Source organism: Hyposmocoma kahamanoa, unplaced genomic scaffold (genome assembly GCF_003589595.1).
Source record: "Hyposmocoma kahamanoa isolate Upper Pololo Valley unplaced genomic scaffold, ASM358959v1 78, whole genome shotgun sequence".
Classification (NCBI taxonomy): domain Eukaryota; kingdom Metazoa; phylum Arthropoda; class Insecta; order Lepidoptera; family Cosmopterigidae; genus Hyposmocoma; species Hyposmocoma kahamanoa.
This window is the reverse complement of record NW_020653945.1, coordinates 22,672,793-22,690,657: the sequence shown is the minus strand read 5'-3', so window position 1 is coordinate 22,690,657 and position 17,865 is coordinate 22,672,793. Positions and strand designations below refer to the sequence as shown.

Here is a 17,865-nt window from a genome sequence, read left to right as displayed (position 1 = left end):
TAAAAACGTATACAGTTCCCCATAAAAGAGTTGTTTACCTTGGTTAAACGAAATCGTGGTACCATGAGTTTGGACTTACCTCTAAGGTTAATATTATGGATATCTTCTTTCTTATTGAAATTATGTATATGTTTACGGGCATATAAAATATTTGAGTAAATGTACTGTGATGCCACAGTCATGACACCGGTCTCCTTAAACTTTTCTCTGAGACATACCCGAGAACCTAGACGGTACACAGAACGAATCGCTCGTTTTTGCAATACAAATATGGTTTGAATATCTGCCGCTTTACCCCACATGAGAATCCCGTAGGACATTATACTATGGAAGTAACTAAAGTAAACTAGTCTAGCAGTACTAACATCGGTAAGCTCACGTATTCTGCGGACTGCGTATGCAGCGGAGCTTAATCTGCTGGCCAGAGACGATATATGTGGAAACCATTGAAGTTTACTATCTAGGGTCACTCCCAAGAAGACTGCTTTATTAACAAGGTCTAACTTTTCTCCGTTTATTTCTATGCTTGAACTAGTCGATTTTACGTTAGGTAATTCAAATTTAACACATTTTGTCTTCTTGGCATTAAGCAATAAATTGTTAGCATTAAACCAATAAACAACCTTAGAGAGGGTATCATTAATACGGTCATAGTTAATGTCATGTCTGTCTGTTTTAAAAATCAACGATGTGTCATCAGCAAACAACACTATTTCGCAATGATCCTTAACAAAGAATGGCAGATCATTAATATAAATCAGAAATAAGAAAGGTCCAAGTATTGAGCCCTGCGGAACACCCATTTTTACTGGAGAACAAGAAAAGAAGAAAAGACAAGAAAAGACAATAAGAGCAGCGAGTAAATGCCTGATACACTTCGCTCGCAGCGTATAGTTGTCACATTATTATTTTAATTGAAGCAACAGTTCTTAACATAATTTAAAAAATAATAATCACACTATTCTCGTGCTATATTGAAATAACTTTTGTTAAATGCAGTATTTATGCGCTGATATTTTTATACCAGTATCGCGGACTGGTACCTGTCCCAATTATGGGACTAAAATTATGAAATAAAAATTAAATGCTGAACTATTCTGAATCAATCTTGTTCAAATTACCATAAACATGTCTCCTGTCACTATTTAATGCCATTTTTTAAACAAAGCGAACGTTTAATTCTACAATGAGTGACGACACGCGCTATACAACGGGCTGCATTCATTATCCTACATTGCAGGCCGCCTTGCCGTCCGCCGCGTAATGCTGGATTAAAGGCTGCATTTATTATCATACATTGCAGTCCACCTAGCCGTCCACCGCGTAATTCAGGTTTATGAATGTATCCGCAGCGAGCAAGCCATTCTACTATCCTGCAATGCGTCTTTCGAGACTCCACACGTGAGCAATATGCAGGATAGCGTGTGAGCAGTTTCCTGCCTGCGCGGCGGACTGCCATGCAGGTAGTGAACGGGCCGTTTTAGTGCTTAACGTAAGATTATGCGAATGTGTACGTCTGTTCCGTACAAGGTGCGCAGCGGGCGGGTACACATACAACTCACGCAGCTGCGTTTGTATGTGATTACTGCTTACCCTATTTGTCTTGTTATACTATGATATAGGTTAAGCTTTAATTCGGACTAAGGTGATAGATTTAGGCTTTATATTGTTATTTTAGAATAAAACTCATTACCAATGACGAAATCAAATTTTTCAGAATACACGCGTGGGGGGACAGTCTCAAAGAGGCGTTTGAACAATGTGGCATGGCCCTATGCGGCTACATGGTGGACCTCACACTAGTGGAGATTCATAAAAAATTTTATATAGAAGTAGAAGCTGATGAAGTTTTGGTCCTGTTGTACAGATTTATCGACGAACTGCGCTGTTTATATATCACTGTACCTTGCTTTCGTTGCAAAAAATTGGAAATAACAAAATTTAAAACGAACAGAAATGGTTGTTTTATTGGCTGCAACTGTTTTGGTGAAGAGGCTAAAAAAGACAAGCACTGGTATGGTATTACAATCGAAGGCACAGATTTTGTAAATATGAAAATCGTTAAAGACCCAGATAATAATAGATTTGAAATATGTTGTACAATTCATGCATGTTCTTGAATATAATTAACTATTTAGAAACCAAAAAAGTCTTTGTTGTCATGGTTCTAATGTACAGTTTGAAAATTTACAAGGGAAATATCGTTATGGTACATAGTTGTCTATGGGTAATATCGCTATCACTCGTGTTTAAAGCAATCAAGGGCTCTTTTTTATCAACTGAATAGAATGATGGGGATTTTGTAATATTAGTTTACATAACTAATATTTCAAAATCCTACCTTAATGAAATTGCCGATTGCTAATACCGGGATGTTAAAGTTCGATATATTTCATTTTATATTTTCAAATTTAAATTATAGTTTTATTTATCATATTTATTTTAAATAATCAGTTATTCATTTGTTTTTCTGCAGTTCGATTTATTTTTATATAGTTGTTTCTGTGACCACGGAAAAATCTAATTTGCGTGTTTTTTTCGAACACAAGTTCTGCATCAACTCAGCACAGGCGGCACGCAATGTGAACGATATTTGTATGGAGCAGGTAACGCAAGTAAGCGCACAGTGCGTTTTTGGTTTGATCGCTTCCGTTCTGGAAATTTTTATCTCAACAATGAACCCCGTGGCTGTCCGGAGACGGAAGTCGATAACGATGAATTGAAAGCCATAGTGGAAATATATTCATCCTAAACCAAGTCGTAATTAAAAAATGTTTTAAAAATGGAAGCACGAAGACAAGTCCATTTGACTTGTTTTGTACACAAGTTAATTACACCCCGAAAGCCAAAATATCTCTTTGACAAGCTAGACTGGATCACGAACGTTTATAGCATAAATACTCGACGAAGACAAGCCAACCTTTTAGCCACGCCGTCACATAGGACGACTGGCTACAGGGGTAGTCTGAAGTACTCGGCGACGAAAATTTGGAATGATTTACCACCACCTCTCCGTCATAGCAGTTCCCAACACTTAGTTAAGACGCATACGAAAAGAGAATGATTAGAGCGACAAAAAGTAATGTAACTCCTTCTTAAAACGGGACAACTTCGTATGAACAAAACGGGAAGAATTATTTTAATTTATGTGAAGTTAACTGTTTTTTTTCCTTCTTATTAGTTTAGAGACGGAGCAGATAGCCAGCCAGCGTAAGTGTAACTGAGAATATTGTCTGGTTTATATATATTTTTTAATAATATTATTATTGTTCATTACATGTAAATTAGTCGTACATAGTCATATTCATGCCATTTAAAAAAAAATCTATTAAATGTTATTAATGCATTCAACCGATATAATTATTAGTATTCGATGTTTATCGTGGCTATGGTATCGTTGAATTGGATTATGTTGAAAAACGATGTGTCAACAAGGTCAGGCTGAAAATCAGTACCGCGAGGCACACAGCCACAAGGATTATGCTGAGCCATTGTTGTTGTTCCCACAATATTGTTATATTATTATGTTCTGTACGTATTACTGTTTGTGGTAAATAAATGGTTTAATTAGCAGTAGCCTTCAACGTAAGTGCTAAAACGATATTGATTCATTCGTGTCAAATTAGAATGACAAAAAAAGCTAAGAAAATGGGTGCCGTATGAACTCACTGAACAAAAGGAACAAAATCGCGACGAAGCTTGCCTTAAGTTGTTGAATAGGCACTCAAAAGAGGGGATTCTAGATCGGATTGTCACTTGTGATGAAAAGTGGATCTCGTATGACAATCGAAAACGTCCGTCGTACTGGTTGGCGGCCAAACCATGTCCGCTTGTCAGTGTATGGTGGACCTAGTTATCATCGATTGCCGTTCCCAGGATTTATATAGCAGAGGCATCAATGAACTTCCCTTAATAAAATGGCAAAAGTGCGTCAATTCGAATCAATTAAATATAGTATATATTTATCATTAATTTCTTTTCAATTCTCTTATAAAATGGCAATTTCCTAAGTAAGGACCTAATACTTATAATTTGAAGGGTGAAAAACTAGGAGGTTAGGGCTAAATAAAAGAAATAAAATTACATTGTGATATGTTTAAATCTTAGGGTCGTATTCCAGAGCCCTACTCAATGCTCAAGTCAGGACTTGAGTATGATTTCAAGCACTGGAAATACGACTCTAATGGCAAAGACTTGAGCATGATTTCTAGTTTTTTTTTTTTTTTTTTTTTTTTTATACCTGACAGGCAAATAACTCATCTCCACCTGATGTTAAGTGGAAAGTGGTATCGTAAATTAAATCGTACTCAAATCCTGACTTGAGCATTGAGTAGAGTTCTGGAATACGACTCTTAGACTATGGATTTTTTTTCCATCCTTTAAGGTTTAAATGGTCTTTACCTCCATTTTTCACTGGAGAGCAAATAGATAAAACCAAATTGTCGTAACTCAAAATTGTGAAATTGAGAAAACACGAAAATAGAATTAGAAAAAACAAAAAAGATGCTGAATGGACATTGACTTACAATTATAATGGATCTTATTACCATTAATGTGATTATTTTTATTTTACATAGAATAATATTAGTTATCCATTCATTCAGTAGTTTTTTGAACTTTCAAATTGTTTTGTCTTAATTCCAAATTTTTGTGTTACGGCAGTATTTCGTTGGAGATGGGGCAATTACGAGTAACTAACATTGGACTATGAGTTTCCATTTCGGTAATTGAATGGCCAAATCCAATCCGCGAATAGGTATGTCGTGGCAACTAAATTAGCGTGGTATACGGGAATCTATTGTTATCAATCCGTAGACAACACACATTAATGCTTACTATGTAAAAGTGAAAGTCCTTAGCCATTGAAACAACAAAGTAATAACGTTAAATCCCTCTTCTGTAAAATTTGGTTGAGTCCAGATATGCGCCTTTTACCAATGCTACATACGCGGATTTGCACTATGCCCCACGATTTCATTTCGTCTGTTAGTAAGATATGAAGTTAAACATTTGGTAGTAAATAGCAGAACAATGTTACCAATATCAATATTAAAGTAATAAATCTGTTGACCTATCAATCTTTACTCGATTTGGTTACCTATCAATAGTCCGAAATGTCCTTTTCCAGAAATAACGTTTGCTCGAATTTTCAAAACCTCGAAAGTAATTTTGAGAGGAAAATGTTTTTTCTTTGAAATCTAACTAATCTAACCTAACCAAACCTAATAGTATCTTTGCGATAAATATCCAACATGTCCTGAAAGAACAACGGTTTCGTTATAATTCAGTTTTCGTTGTAATGAAAATTCGAACAAACGTTGTATCGGGAAAAAAAATTCGAGTTTGTGATAGGTTACAACTCGATTTAAATTACCTAACACGTTGGGGACGCGAAAGGAGCCCCCAAGATAACATATGACGTAAATGGTTACCATCACTTTCGTGTAAGTACATCTTGCGCACCCTGGGCAACAATCGGCGTATAGGTACATTACACTGACTGGCAAATTCTTACACTACGATGGCAAGTATTGCAGTGTATGCCATCGATACGATAAAGAAGAATTACCTGTCGATTTATATTTGATTGAATATTAATTTTTGTAAAATAATAAAACTAAACTCTACAAAAACAATGGTTTTATATCTAACAGTTATTGCATTCTAGAAAATGGGCTAGAATTATTTTGTTTGAAGAAAAGAAACTGGAAGTTTGTCGTCTAAATAAAGTTCCGCAACATCACAAGTCCGAAATGTAACAGTGGGAGGACATTCTCCCAGTCACAAATTAGCTTCCAACACTCGGGAAAAATAAAGGGTTTTAGGTGCTGGTGGCATAAGGACAAAAGGAAGAACATAAGAGGCGCTTCCTGATGGATACGGTATTTCTAAAACTATCTAGGCACTATGACTTGATGAATGATGACCAATGGTTGGAAAAATGTGTTTTTTTTCCACATATATAGATACATGTATAGACTTAGCTACAAGGAGCGACATAGAGTTATTAAAACCACCAAATATTAATTAATTCCTTTTTCGGATTCCGGATTTCTGGAAATGGTTTTACTGCGTCGTAGGACAAACTACTGACCTAGGAAGTCGAAGTTGGATTTTAAAGTAATTCTAATGGTGCCAAATAAAAAACCGTGACCGTCTCCAAATAGTAACCAGCGGATGTTAGAAATTTTGATTCTGTGTTGCTGAACATGTCAATATGTCCTATTTAAGGATTCAATCATCTAGGCCATCGAAGAATGGTGTCCGTCTTAGCGTCATGGTGCGGGTTAAAAAGTTTAATTCCTTTAACAAAATTTTAATACAAAAAGGTTTTTTATTTATGTGGTCTGTGGGTTTTACTGTCAAATTGTCAGTGCCAAAACTCAAGCCAAACCGCCAAACTATTTTTACCTTAGACTTTTTTACGCAATAACTACAAAATAATTACTTTATTTTTGACTGAAAATATTCACATCGGATGGACTTCAAAGAGAATAATAAAGAGTAATTATAATACAACAAATATTACACCGGAAATTATGCAACCCAGAAACATGAAAGTAAGTCTGACCATCTGGTAATTATAACAGAAATAATTTAAAAACATTAATTATATACTTATAGAAAATCACTGTGAATCCAATCCGGAAGTCTCAATATAAGGTCCAGGCTTCATTTGCGGCGTTATTCAACAGCTTGATTTTCGACGCAGTTTCCCGAAACTGCGTCTTATCCGAGTCGAGGCGTATAACACTATAACATTGCGGATGGGCTACCCGATTGGATACATTCCGATTTGAATTAAACTCAGGGCTCTGGCCTTAAAATAATATATAACAGTTTAACAGTCCGTATAACTCCAATTAATTATTACCTACTACATAATAATTTATAGTTATATAGCTATGTTAACGGAAGAATAATTAGATGAAACTATCTTTTTTTAAATCTCAAATCGTACGTACCCCACAATCTTGCGATTGATGTGCGGGCAATCGTGTTCTCGTTAAACAGTGTAATGCTCTTTGTGGGCAACAAACATTTCAATTCTCGTTTCGCCCATCCTCGTCAATCCAGATCTTTTTCATCGCAGATGCGCGGGAAGAGAATCGAAATTTTGTCATACAAATTTCTATTCGCTCGCTAGGGTCGTCTCGCCTCCTCGCCTCGCCATGCCGGTGGAAACCCACTTAGCCTTTTCACGGACGATCTTTCCGTTGTTGTAACAAAAACGTACACGAACAAAAAATGTTACCATAAAAAATATCAAACAGGTAATCGCTCACGATTGCTCGTGCAGGCTTTCCCGCGCGCAATCCTGTACAATCCCTGATCACGCGCGATACAGTGACTGTGTGAAAGCTATTGTATGTACAATAGTTACTAAAGTAGATTCGAATTCGGACGGTTGTGTTAGACATTTTTTTGAGTTCTTTGTGTAAACAGACTGTAGACCGTTTTGAAAATGAATTCGTCGTGCGCGAGCGAAAATGAGATATTTTAAAAAGAACTGACCTGTGCCGTTGGTAAATGTAACACAATTTTTTCCTAAAGTAACAATCAAACAGAAAGCTACCACAAAAATTCATGGAAACACAATAACACGAACTGCCGCTTCCTCGCGTGCCCTGAGAATAATTCCTTGGACTCATATCCATCAGGAAAACAAGCAATAAACAGAGGTGACCTCCTGATTTTGCTATTAAAAAAAAACTTGAACACAAACGTTGATTCATATGTTGCAATAACAAAATACAATCAAACCTAAACGACCTAAAACAAACCATTTCATCGGAAACCAGACTCTTCCAGAACAAAATAAATAATTTTTTTTATAAAAAATAAGTGCGCATTTCACCTCCATCTCACCTAATGGAAACTGACGATGAAGTCGCCGATGTAGCATGCACACCTAAATAATGCCTATTCATTCTCGCATTGAAAAGGTCCAAGTTACATAAAACGTTCGAAGGAACAAGTCCGCAGGCAAGTAATTCCACTCCCTAGAGAGTTGTTCTCGTTAAACAATGTAATGCTCTTTGTGGGCAACAATACGGTTCAATATTGCATCAACAAATATTTCAATTCTCGTTTCGCCCATCCTCGTCAATCCAGATCTTCTCCACCGAAGATGCGCGGGGAGAGAATTGAAATTTTGTCATACAAATTTCTATTCGCTCGCTAGGGTCGTCTCGCCTCTTCGCCTCGCTATGCCGGTGGAAACCCACTTAGCCTTTTCACGGACGATCTTTCCGTTGTAACAAAAACGAACACGAACAAAGAGCTAGCCGCTCGCCATATAAATGTGGAAGCGAAACGCTTCGTACGAATCCTGGGAATATCCACAATTATAGAGATGGAACCCCAGCCCATGTCTAGTCCCCCGATGATGGAAAGCAGAAGGCGGAATCAAATTATGCAATTCCATCGCACACTCTACGTGATATTATATTATCCTGTAGAATACCGATAAGCAGGCAACTTTACGGCGGTGTTCAAGGTTCTGCAGCTTCGCCTCTACTAATTCCGAGTCACTTATAAGCCTCTCGACACGCTTGTTGATTGAATCCGAGGTGGCTAGTTGCTATTTAGCAGAGCCATCCCATAAGTAGTAGCAATACTCCATACACGACCGAACTTGCGCTTGGTACAGCTGAAGAACCCGTCTTGGTGTAAAGTATCACCTTGGAAAGGATGTCAATCTTCCTGGCTGCATTTTTGGCCATGGATTCAATGTACGTATATGCTGAAGTTCAGATTGGACGACATGTCAATTCCAAGTAGGTGAAGACAGTCGACCATCGGTATGGATATATCACGAAAAGTCGGAGTGAGTTGAAAGAGACTCCGTTTTGTGGAGAATAGACACGCCTGCCTTTTGGTAGCATTAATTTGACATGGTTGGTATCGCCCCAACCGAAGACTGCCTTAAGTTATAAGAACTATGGTAAGCGATGAAGAATAATATAGATAAGCAATACCCACCCCTGGCTCTCCCAACGTATACGCTACTTCTGAATCATGTACACCATGTACTGACTCATCTTGGCAACCTCCATCATTATTATATCAAATTGCCCTCGAAATAACTCACTTGTAAAACCTCGTAGCAATTGTATTGATCGATTTGTTGATTTTTACGTTATTCTGTATTCCATTGATCTCTTTAAATTCAAAAATACATTTAGTGCTTTTTAAAATGTCATTGGTAAATTAATACTATGTTACCTACGTTTATTTAGTTATTGTTTCACATTAACTTACCTAAAGAGCGTCGAAGAATTTAAAGACGTTTCATTGTAGGTCAAGCCTAATAAAACCGTTTACCCACAAAGGCTTTAATAATAATCTTTATATTCAAGTCGAAATTTTAATCCACACAAATATAAATCTTTGACTGTTTTAAAGTAAGGTACTCAATCTAACAGGGGTCAGTCAGCATGGCAATTAAACCGCGGTGTCCTTAAACATGCCGCGGTATCCCTAGGTAAGTACGACGCGGCGTTCTTGCATCGTCATGTTCACGGGTTAAATGGCCAAAAGCAGATGACAGCAAAACTCATATCGTGGTAACAAACCTGTAATTAGTGATAGTCATTTAGCGAATAACAACGAAAGCCTAAAAATCGCAGTCCACTGCTGAACATAGACCTCCCCCAGTGTGTGTCATTTCGCCCGGTCTCAGCTTGTAGCATCCATTTCCTGCCAGCAACCTTTCGCAGGTCGTCACTGCACCTGGCCGGAGGGCGTTCTACACTACGTTTGACGAGTCGCGGTCTCCACTCTAGAACTCGTTTTCTCCATCGGTTATAGGTTTTTCGACAGATATGGCCAGCCCACTGCTACTTAAAACTGCCTCCGTGGCCGAAAGGCTACCATGCCGGACTGCCACGCAAAGGTCCCAGGTTCGATTCCCGGGTCGGGAGAAATATTTGTATGGCCTATATTTATTTCTCTCGTGAGTTTGGGTGTAATTTCCCTACGACACTGGGATTCCCTAGTGCGGAGCTACGTTGAGCGTGTGCGTTATTATTATTTACTTCAGCTTGCTTATTGCACGAGCTATGTCGGTGACCTTGGTTTTCTGTCGGATAACCTCATTACGAATTTTATTCTTCAGAGAAACTCCGAGCATAGCCCGTTCCATAGCTCGCTGAGCGACTTTAAATTGGTGGACTAGCCGTATCGTGAGTGTCCACGCCTCGGCTCCGTAAATCATAACAGGCAGGATGCACTGGTTGAAAACCTTTGTTTTCAGACTTTGTGGTATAGGTAACAAGAAGACTCGACGTAGCTTCCCAAACGCTGCCCATCCAATCTGAATCCTCCACCTGGCTTCCTTCTCGAAATTGTTTCCACCTAACTGCAACATTTGCCCGAGGTAAGTGTATTCGGAAACAACTTCAAGAAGGTGGCCATTTACGACTATGGGTCTCGTATCAATGTGATCATTGATCATGACTTTGGTCTTGTCCAAGTTCATGCCGACACCACTACGTCGCGAGGCGGACACTAGGCCGCCCAGCATTTGTTGTAGGTCGTTCAGCGACTCCGCCATTAGGACTATTTCATCTGCAAATAGTAAGTGTGAGGTGTACTCGCCGCTTATGTTAATGCCCATACTTTTCCAGTCCAGCGTCTTAAACATATCCTCCAACATACCGTGAACAGTTTCGGGAATATAACATTCTTCTGTCTCATTCCTCTGCGTAATTGGATGGGTTTCGACTGATGGTCCTGTACTTGGACGCTCATAGTTGCGGCGTTATACAGACATTTCAGCACTTCGATGTAACGATAGTCCAGTTAGCATTGCTGCAAGAATTCCAAGACAGCCCAGATTTCGACGGAATCAAAAGCCTTCTCATAGTCCACAAAGGCTAGACACAGGGGCCGATTATACTCTTCTGACTTCCGTGTAATCTGCCTCACTGTGTGTATGTGGTGTATGGTGCTGTATCCCCGTCGAAACCCGGCCTGCTTCGGTGGCTGAAACTCGTCGAGTCTTCTGGCGAGACGATTCGTAATGACTCTAGAAAACAGCTTATATACGTGGCTCAGGAGTGAGATGGGTCTGTAGTTTTTAAGTAAAGATTCAAATTTGTCTCCTTTTTTGAAAAAGAGAACTACAATACTCCTGTTCCGCGTTTTAGCAGTTCTCCGACATTGAATGGCGGAGTTAAACAGATTCTGTCGTTCCTTGATGATTGGAACTCCTCCGGACTCCAGAACTTCTGAAGTAACTCCGTCTTCACCAGGGGCTTTTCCAGTCTTGGCTGATGATCTGGCTGGCTGGTAGATCGTCGGTATTGTGGAATTCCGTTTTTCATTATAATAATATTGTGTTTTGCTTTAATGTGCGTTTTGAAATACTGTTACAATATTGATTAGAGATCTGTGTTTGATTTTAATTATTTAAGAAACAATTTATTTTATTTCACCCTTACGATTATATATGATTATACGATTATTTTATGCCGAACAATTTTCTTCCGGTCAGGAAACAAGAATCACAACATTGTTGGCTAAACAAGAATAGCTCCATTTATGTAAACTAACCCTAGGCACAAAATACTGTGATTTTATATGACAATCTATGATTATCATAATAATTAATTATATTAAATTTTAAGCTTTGATTGTCCGATCTGGTCCGATGAAGAGTAAATAAAGAAGTTGCGTTTTCCAAAAACTGAGTTACGAGATTTTTTATAATTTAGACGACGTAAGAAAGAAGTATTACACTCCTTGTTTTGCATAATTCTATGTGTCCCGAGTGCCCCGAATGACGAGTTTAAAAAGAGAGCTAGAACGGCAAGCAGTCCAACACAACAAAAGATCGGTCTTGTAGTTCTCCAAGTTAATACGAAAATATGTATATTTCTAAAACAGCCGTGTTTTTTTCCCAGCCTTAAAAATGTTGAATGATACGACACCGTTACCGGAACTAACTCCAAGTAGTTTGATAATACCTCCGGCTAAATATCAATGTAAGTTACAAGATATTTTTTTGACAATTTTTTTATTGAAAATTAGATAGAAAGAGAACAATTTTATCATAGTACAGACAAGCATACTTAAGAGCATGACAACATTTAATAGATAAGATTACTCATTACATTCACATACATCATTACTATGAAAATAGAAAATAAAATCATTGTTTACAGTTCTTTACACGTAAAGTGACATGATCATAATAACTAGTTAAATTAATCCCCCAAAGAGTGAAGAAAGACAGAAGGTAGTAGCAGAGTTCCCTGTATAAGAGTTCGTCCAGGGAAGTGCTACCTATTTCTGCCGCCAAGCAGTAGGGTATTATGAAATGACAGGCACATGGGACTTGTCAACTTATGTCTCAGCGTATCGGGCGCAGTGGCAGTGCCCCTCAGATCTTTGCGATTTAAAGCTGTGAGTGCACTGCAACTGTTATGGACAGGCGTGACGCTTAGCACCAGGTCTCGACTTGTTCGTCCCGTCACTTGGTGTCACAGAAAAACACTCCGTGATATAGCCATGTTATATTACTTCTTTTGACCACTAGGTGAATTTACCATATTTACCACGAATTTATAAATAGTAATACTTTACGTGTTCGGTAGGGACAATTATCACAGAACTCATGATAGAGGCATTGATTCTCAGAGTCATATTCCAGAACTCTACTCAATGCTCAAGTCAGGATTTGAGCAGACTTGAGTATGATTTCAAGCACTGGAAATACTACCCTAATGGCAAGGATTTGAGTATGATTTTCAGTGCTCACTGCAATACTCAAGTCCTGACTTGAGTATTGAGTAGATTTCTAGAATACGACCCCACGTTTCTCTAGCGATAATCTCTTTCGTAGTGTCGCCGCATCCAGAGAGTGGGAGTCTCCGTATATCTTGCTTTACATTGGACCAAGGCACTGGCGTTAAGTAAGAATTATTTTCAAGTCGTTTAGTGTGAATGGATTCATCGGTCCACAAAACGAGACGTAACGGTTTTGATAATGACAATTTTCAATTTGGGAAATGAACATTTCTTAATGATTCTGTGTGTGCCGGATAGTGTCCCATAGTGATTCTTTGGTCTGCTACTCATAGTACAGGGAATTCCCTTCAGACCTGGGTAATTGGTGTGACCTATAGTAAAAAGAACAACAAACAGACGCGTTGATTGAATAGAATTTGAGGATTCCTTCCAGATGCAGTATGAAAGCTACGGCTAACAACTATGACTATCCCAAAATCTTTATCAAATACGTTCCATAGTACCTAACGTGTGAATTTCTTACAAGAAATGAAAATGGTTTGTAAAAATAATGTATGTATGAACCTTGGTGTCCGCTAGGATTAGCACTGTGAGGGCTGGATTACGAGGACTTTGATGTCTAAATTTTGTCTGGCTAAGGTGTTTTGGGTTATTATTTTATATCTTTGGTATTCAAGGCACCTTTGCTTAAGACCAGGCAATTGATGTGATTGTGGGTCACATCATTTAATAATTACTAGAGATGAAACAGATAACGATTTGGCCGAGTATCCGGCGAGCACCTGTATACAGCCGGATATCCAGCCGCCGGATATCTGACCCACTGCCGTAAACATGTCGTGACCGGTTTACAGCGCGATCGTCGTGATTGATAGATTAGTGAATAATTGCACTTTCACATTGACGATTTGATTGTTGTGGTCACTTGGTTTTTATAAAAACGATTAATTTATTCGATAATACAAACAAATACAATTAACAGAAAAATGTTAACAGTGAAAGAAATCGCAAGTTTGGCAAATTTTAATATCAGTGCTGTTTGTTTGTTGTGCCGAATGCAAATTTCTCGCGGTAGAGAAGGAAAAAAGCAATTACATCTTTCTTTGGCTATATTAAAATTGCTAGTTGTTATGAATATAAGCCTAGCACTTTATACGCCCGTTATTATTTTGTTTAATTTGATTTCATTAATTTGTTTGTGATCTAATTAATTCTAAGCCTTGATACCAGATTTGAAAAAAAATCTACTTGCACGTTCCATTATTGTAGGTTTATTGTCTCTGGTTGATGTACGCAGAGGCAGTGTCCCTCAAATCTTTACGATTTAAAGCTCTGAGTGGCACTGCAACTGTTTTGGACAGGCATGTCGCTTACCGTCAGATGCACGACTTGTTCGTCCCATCACTTAGTATCATAAAAAAAGGTACACATCGTATTTGAAGTCAGTTCAAATTGATTGCAATTGCGATTCTTTCGTTTGGTCGTCTGTCAATAACATGTAGTACTTAAAATTTAACAAAGTTTGCAAGAGTTTATAATGAAAAACTGTTCTCTGAAGCTAGTCTCGTATATGAAAATAAATTTACCACTTAACGCAAAAAAAAAACTGGTTTTCCACCTCACACATCCACCATAATTTGCCTTTATTGAAATTAGAGTACTAAATTTACAGATAACGTTATCTAACTTCATAGTTCTTTCTTTTACAAATAATAAACAGATTGTCAACGATTCTGTAGTTGCTGTTTATCCTATTACTATCACCTATAATCAATAAATCAATATCTGGCGTACTGATTATGATTTTTTCTCAGTTTCAAACATCCAGTATCTGGCCGGATATTTTTCTACTATCCGGTATCCAACCGGATAGTAAAAATAGGCCGGATATCGGACAGTTACCGAATATCTTTTTCATCTCTAATATTTACATTATAAACGTACAACATGTAATAGTCATGAATTGGTATCTACATGTGGTGTCAAAGTCAAAGTTAAAGTCAAATAATCATTTATTCCATAGGTAACATTTTTGCACTTGAAAACGTCATTTTTTTAAGCTACTGCTCGTTCACTACGCTGATCTCCCTGAGAAGAACGAGCAAGAAACCCTAGGGATTACCCTTTTCAAATAAACTTAAATGCTATGGAACACACTTTGAATCATAATTGTGTGGAATCTAGACTCTTGTTGTCTTCCATACTTCTTTATCTAAAACATACTCTTCAATTTTGTAATATGACTTTTCAATTAAAATACTTTTAATGTAAGTTTTAAACTTAGGAAATGATAATCTTAATATATTCTCCGGAATCTTGTTCCCCATAAAAGAATGGTTTACCTTAGTTAAACGAAATCGTGGTACCATTAGTTTGGACTTAGTACTAAGGTTAATATTATGAATATCTTCTTTTTTAATGAAATTATGTATATTTTTACGGGCATACAAAATATTTGAGTTAATATACTGTGATGCCACAGTCATGATACCAGTCTCCTTAAACTCTTCTCAGAGAGGAACCCAGAACCTAAACGGTACACGGAACGAAGCGCTCGTTTTTGCAACACAAATTTGGTTTGAATATCTGCCGCTTTACCCCACATGAGAATCCCGTAGGACATTATACTATGGAAACAAGTAACTAAAGTAAACTAGTCTAGCAGTAGCAACATCGGTAAGCTCACGTATTCTACGGACTGCGTACGCAACAGAGCTTAATCTGCTGGCTAAGGAAGATAGCTAAGGAAGATACACATACTTTTTTGAATAATTTTTAACATATTCTATAAAATGTTATATGCAATTAGTATTATAAGTTTGCATAGCGTATAGCTCATATAAACGAGACCTACTCTTATGAATGCCTACTGTTGCCCAGTCATTGAATTTAGACTCCTTATAGAAAGTTATTGCTTTCGGTTTGAATACATTATCAAATTCATTTTTAATACAACTAAATGTCGTGTTATATAAAATATTTGGAACTTTTATTGGATATATATGGAATTTTACAAGAATTTGGAAGGAATTGTCTATATTGTTTTGAAATCGAATCATTCGTTCTGTGGTGATTACCAATCGGTCTGCAGAGAAATTGGTCTACCTTCTTGCTCATTTTACAATTAAAAGTAGCCAATTGCCCACTATGGTCCGATCTTAAGCAATTTATGATTGATTTAGGTGCTACGTCTGTGTTATAAAAATTATTATCAATACAAGTAGAAGGAGGCAGTGATGCGAGTTGGTTCCGAAAAAAGATTAATCAAGTTAAAACTTTTAAATAAATTAATGAGTGTTACAGAAGTAGAACAGTTATCCTACAGGTTTACATTGAAATCTCCACATACTAATATAGTTTTTTTGGTTGGTAAAATCCGTTATAGACTATCTTCCATGGTTAATTCAAATTCGTTGAAATTAGTATAGGGGGGCCTGTACACACATAAGATAACAAGCTGATCCAATTCCACACATGAAATTTCAATAGTTCGTTCAATAGAGAGATCTGTGATATCCTTACGGTCTTTAAATTTTAACTTACGCTTAATAATAATCATTGATCCGCCTCTACTTCAGTTCTTATGTAGAAAATATAATACTATATATTCATAAGAATGAACGAACTGACTATTACATAATTTTCTACGTTGTTAATTACTTCGTAGTCTTTCAACCAGTGTTCTGATACACAAAACATGTCAACGGAAAAATCGTGTAAAAAAAAAAGAGTTATTTCTAATGTTTTGCCAGAAAAGCCCTGAATGTTTTGATGTACTACATAGAAATGATTGGCTTTTCTGTTGTCGTTTACTAGTTTAAATTATGGGTAGTAGGTATAATGTTGCTACTTAGAGTAGGAGCATTGTCGTGTGACTGTGTTATATCTTCTATAACAGCGTCCTTAATATTAAAAGCTAGTATACTAGCAATATGTCTTAGATACCTTAGGGGTAAATGTAAATTATTCTTAAAAAGTATAAAATTCCTTACAAACTTATTGATGTCAAAACATGAAATGTTTACATCATGAAAGGTGAAATTGGTAATATGATCTAACAGTGCCTATTTTCATATTCCAGGATTCGTTCATGGGGACGCGATCTCAAAGAGGCGTACCAGCAATGTGGCATGGCACTGCTCCACTATATCACAAATCCCTCAGATATAGAAATAAAGACAATTAATGTTATACATTGTTACGGGGAAGATTTAATTTCGCTTTTGGAACATTACCTTACCCAAATAGTGTTAATTTACATAACTAAACCGAATTGGCTGACACGAAAGGTGGAAATTGTTGATTTTCTTAATGCCGGTTACAATATAACTTGTTATTGTTATGGAGAACAATATATAGATTACGGGAATAAACATAATAACGTCCCCAAAGTAAAAAACCCTAAATTCTCGTATATGCAAATTTGTAATGAACCAGAAAATAAAAGATTCGAAATATTTATTACAATTGATCCTACACTTCCGAAAGACAGGTTCTACAATTTTCAAGACTAATCCCACTTTGATGGTTAAAAATAGAGAAATGCATTGAAATGTAGAAATCTTTTGGTTTTATTTTGATAATAATAATAATATAATAAATCATTTATTTCTGATGTCTATGTACCACATGCTTAAATTATAAAATTACAAACACTTTAAAGTAAAAATTCGAATTAAATTAAAAGTTAAAAGCTAAATCCAAATTAAATATTTTAATCTAAATCACAAGATAAAAACCATAAAATAAAATAAATACAAATTATAATTAAATACAATATAAGTTAAATTAATAAGTATACAGCACATTTGACCTTATCGGGTTTTAGAATATACATTGAACCGTTATACTATATTGACAAATGTGAACTAGTTTTTTCATCATCATTACAATAGAAACTACTTAATTCCCATACTTATAGAGGTTCGGCAAATCCGGTTAGCTATACGGTCAAACATCACTACCAGACATGCGCGAGTCTTTAGTGCGTTTGTATAAGCGTGAGTGCATGCTGTTCCACCCTTTACACGCTGTTTTTGAACGTTGATCACACTATTCTTTTTCTAGGAACCCTAACTTCCATCTTAGGGAGGTGTAAGAGATTTATGC

At 36.8% G+C, this 17,865-nt stretch overlaps 1 protein-coding gene and 1 long non-coding RNA gene across 2 annotated transcripts in view; both read left to right on the top strand.

Moving 5' to 3' along the window:
• LOC113232748 overlaps positions 1-2,127 on the top strand; it is a 4,759-nt gene extending 2,632 nt beyond the window's left edge. The window contains exon 5 of the mRNA XM_026467526.1: positions 1,718-2,127. Within this exon, the coding sequence (XP_026323311.1) occupies positions 1,718-2,120 (403 nt within the window). The 3' untranslated portion in view covers positions 2,121-2,127. The remainder of the gene's footprint in view (positions 1-1,717) is intronic.
• A 4,268-nt stretch (positions 2,128-6,395) lies between these two features.
• LOC113233290 lies at positions 6,396-17,379 on the top strand. The gene is made up of 4 exons (XR_003310685.1): positions 6,396-6,560; positions 11,910-11,990; positions 12,851-12,920; positions 16,838-17,379. It is a non-coding gene; the product is annotated as an uncharacterized LOC113233290 (long non-coding RNA).
• The last annotated feature ends 486 nt before the right edge of the window (positions 17,380-17,865 follow it).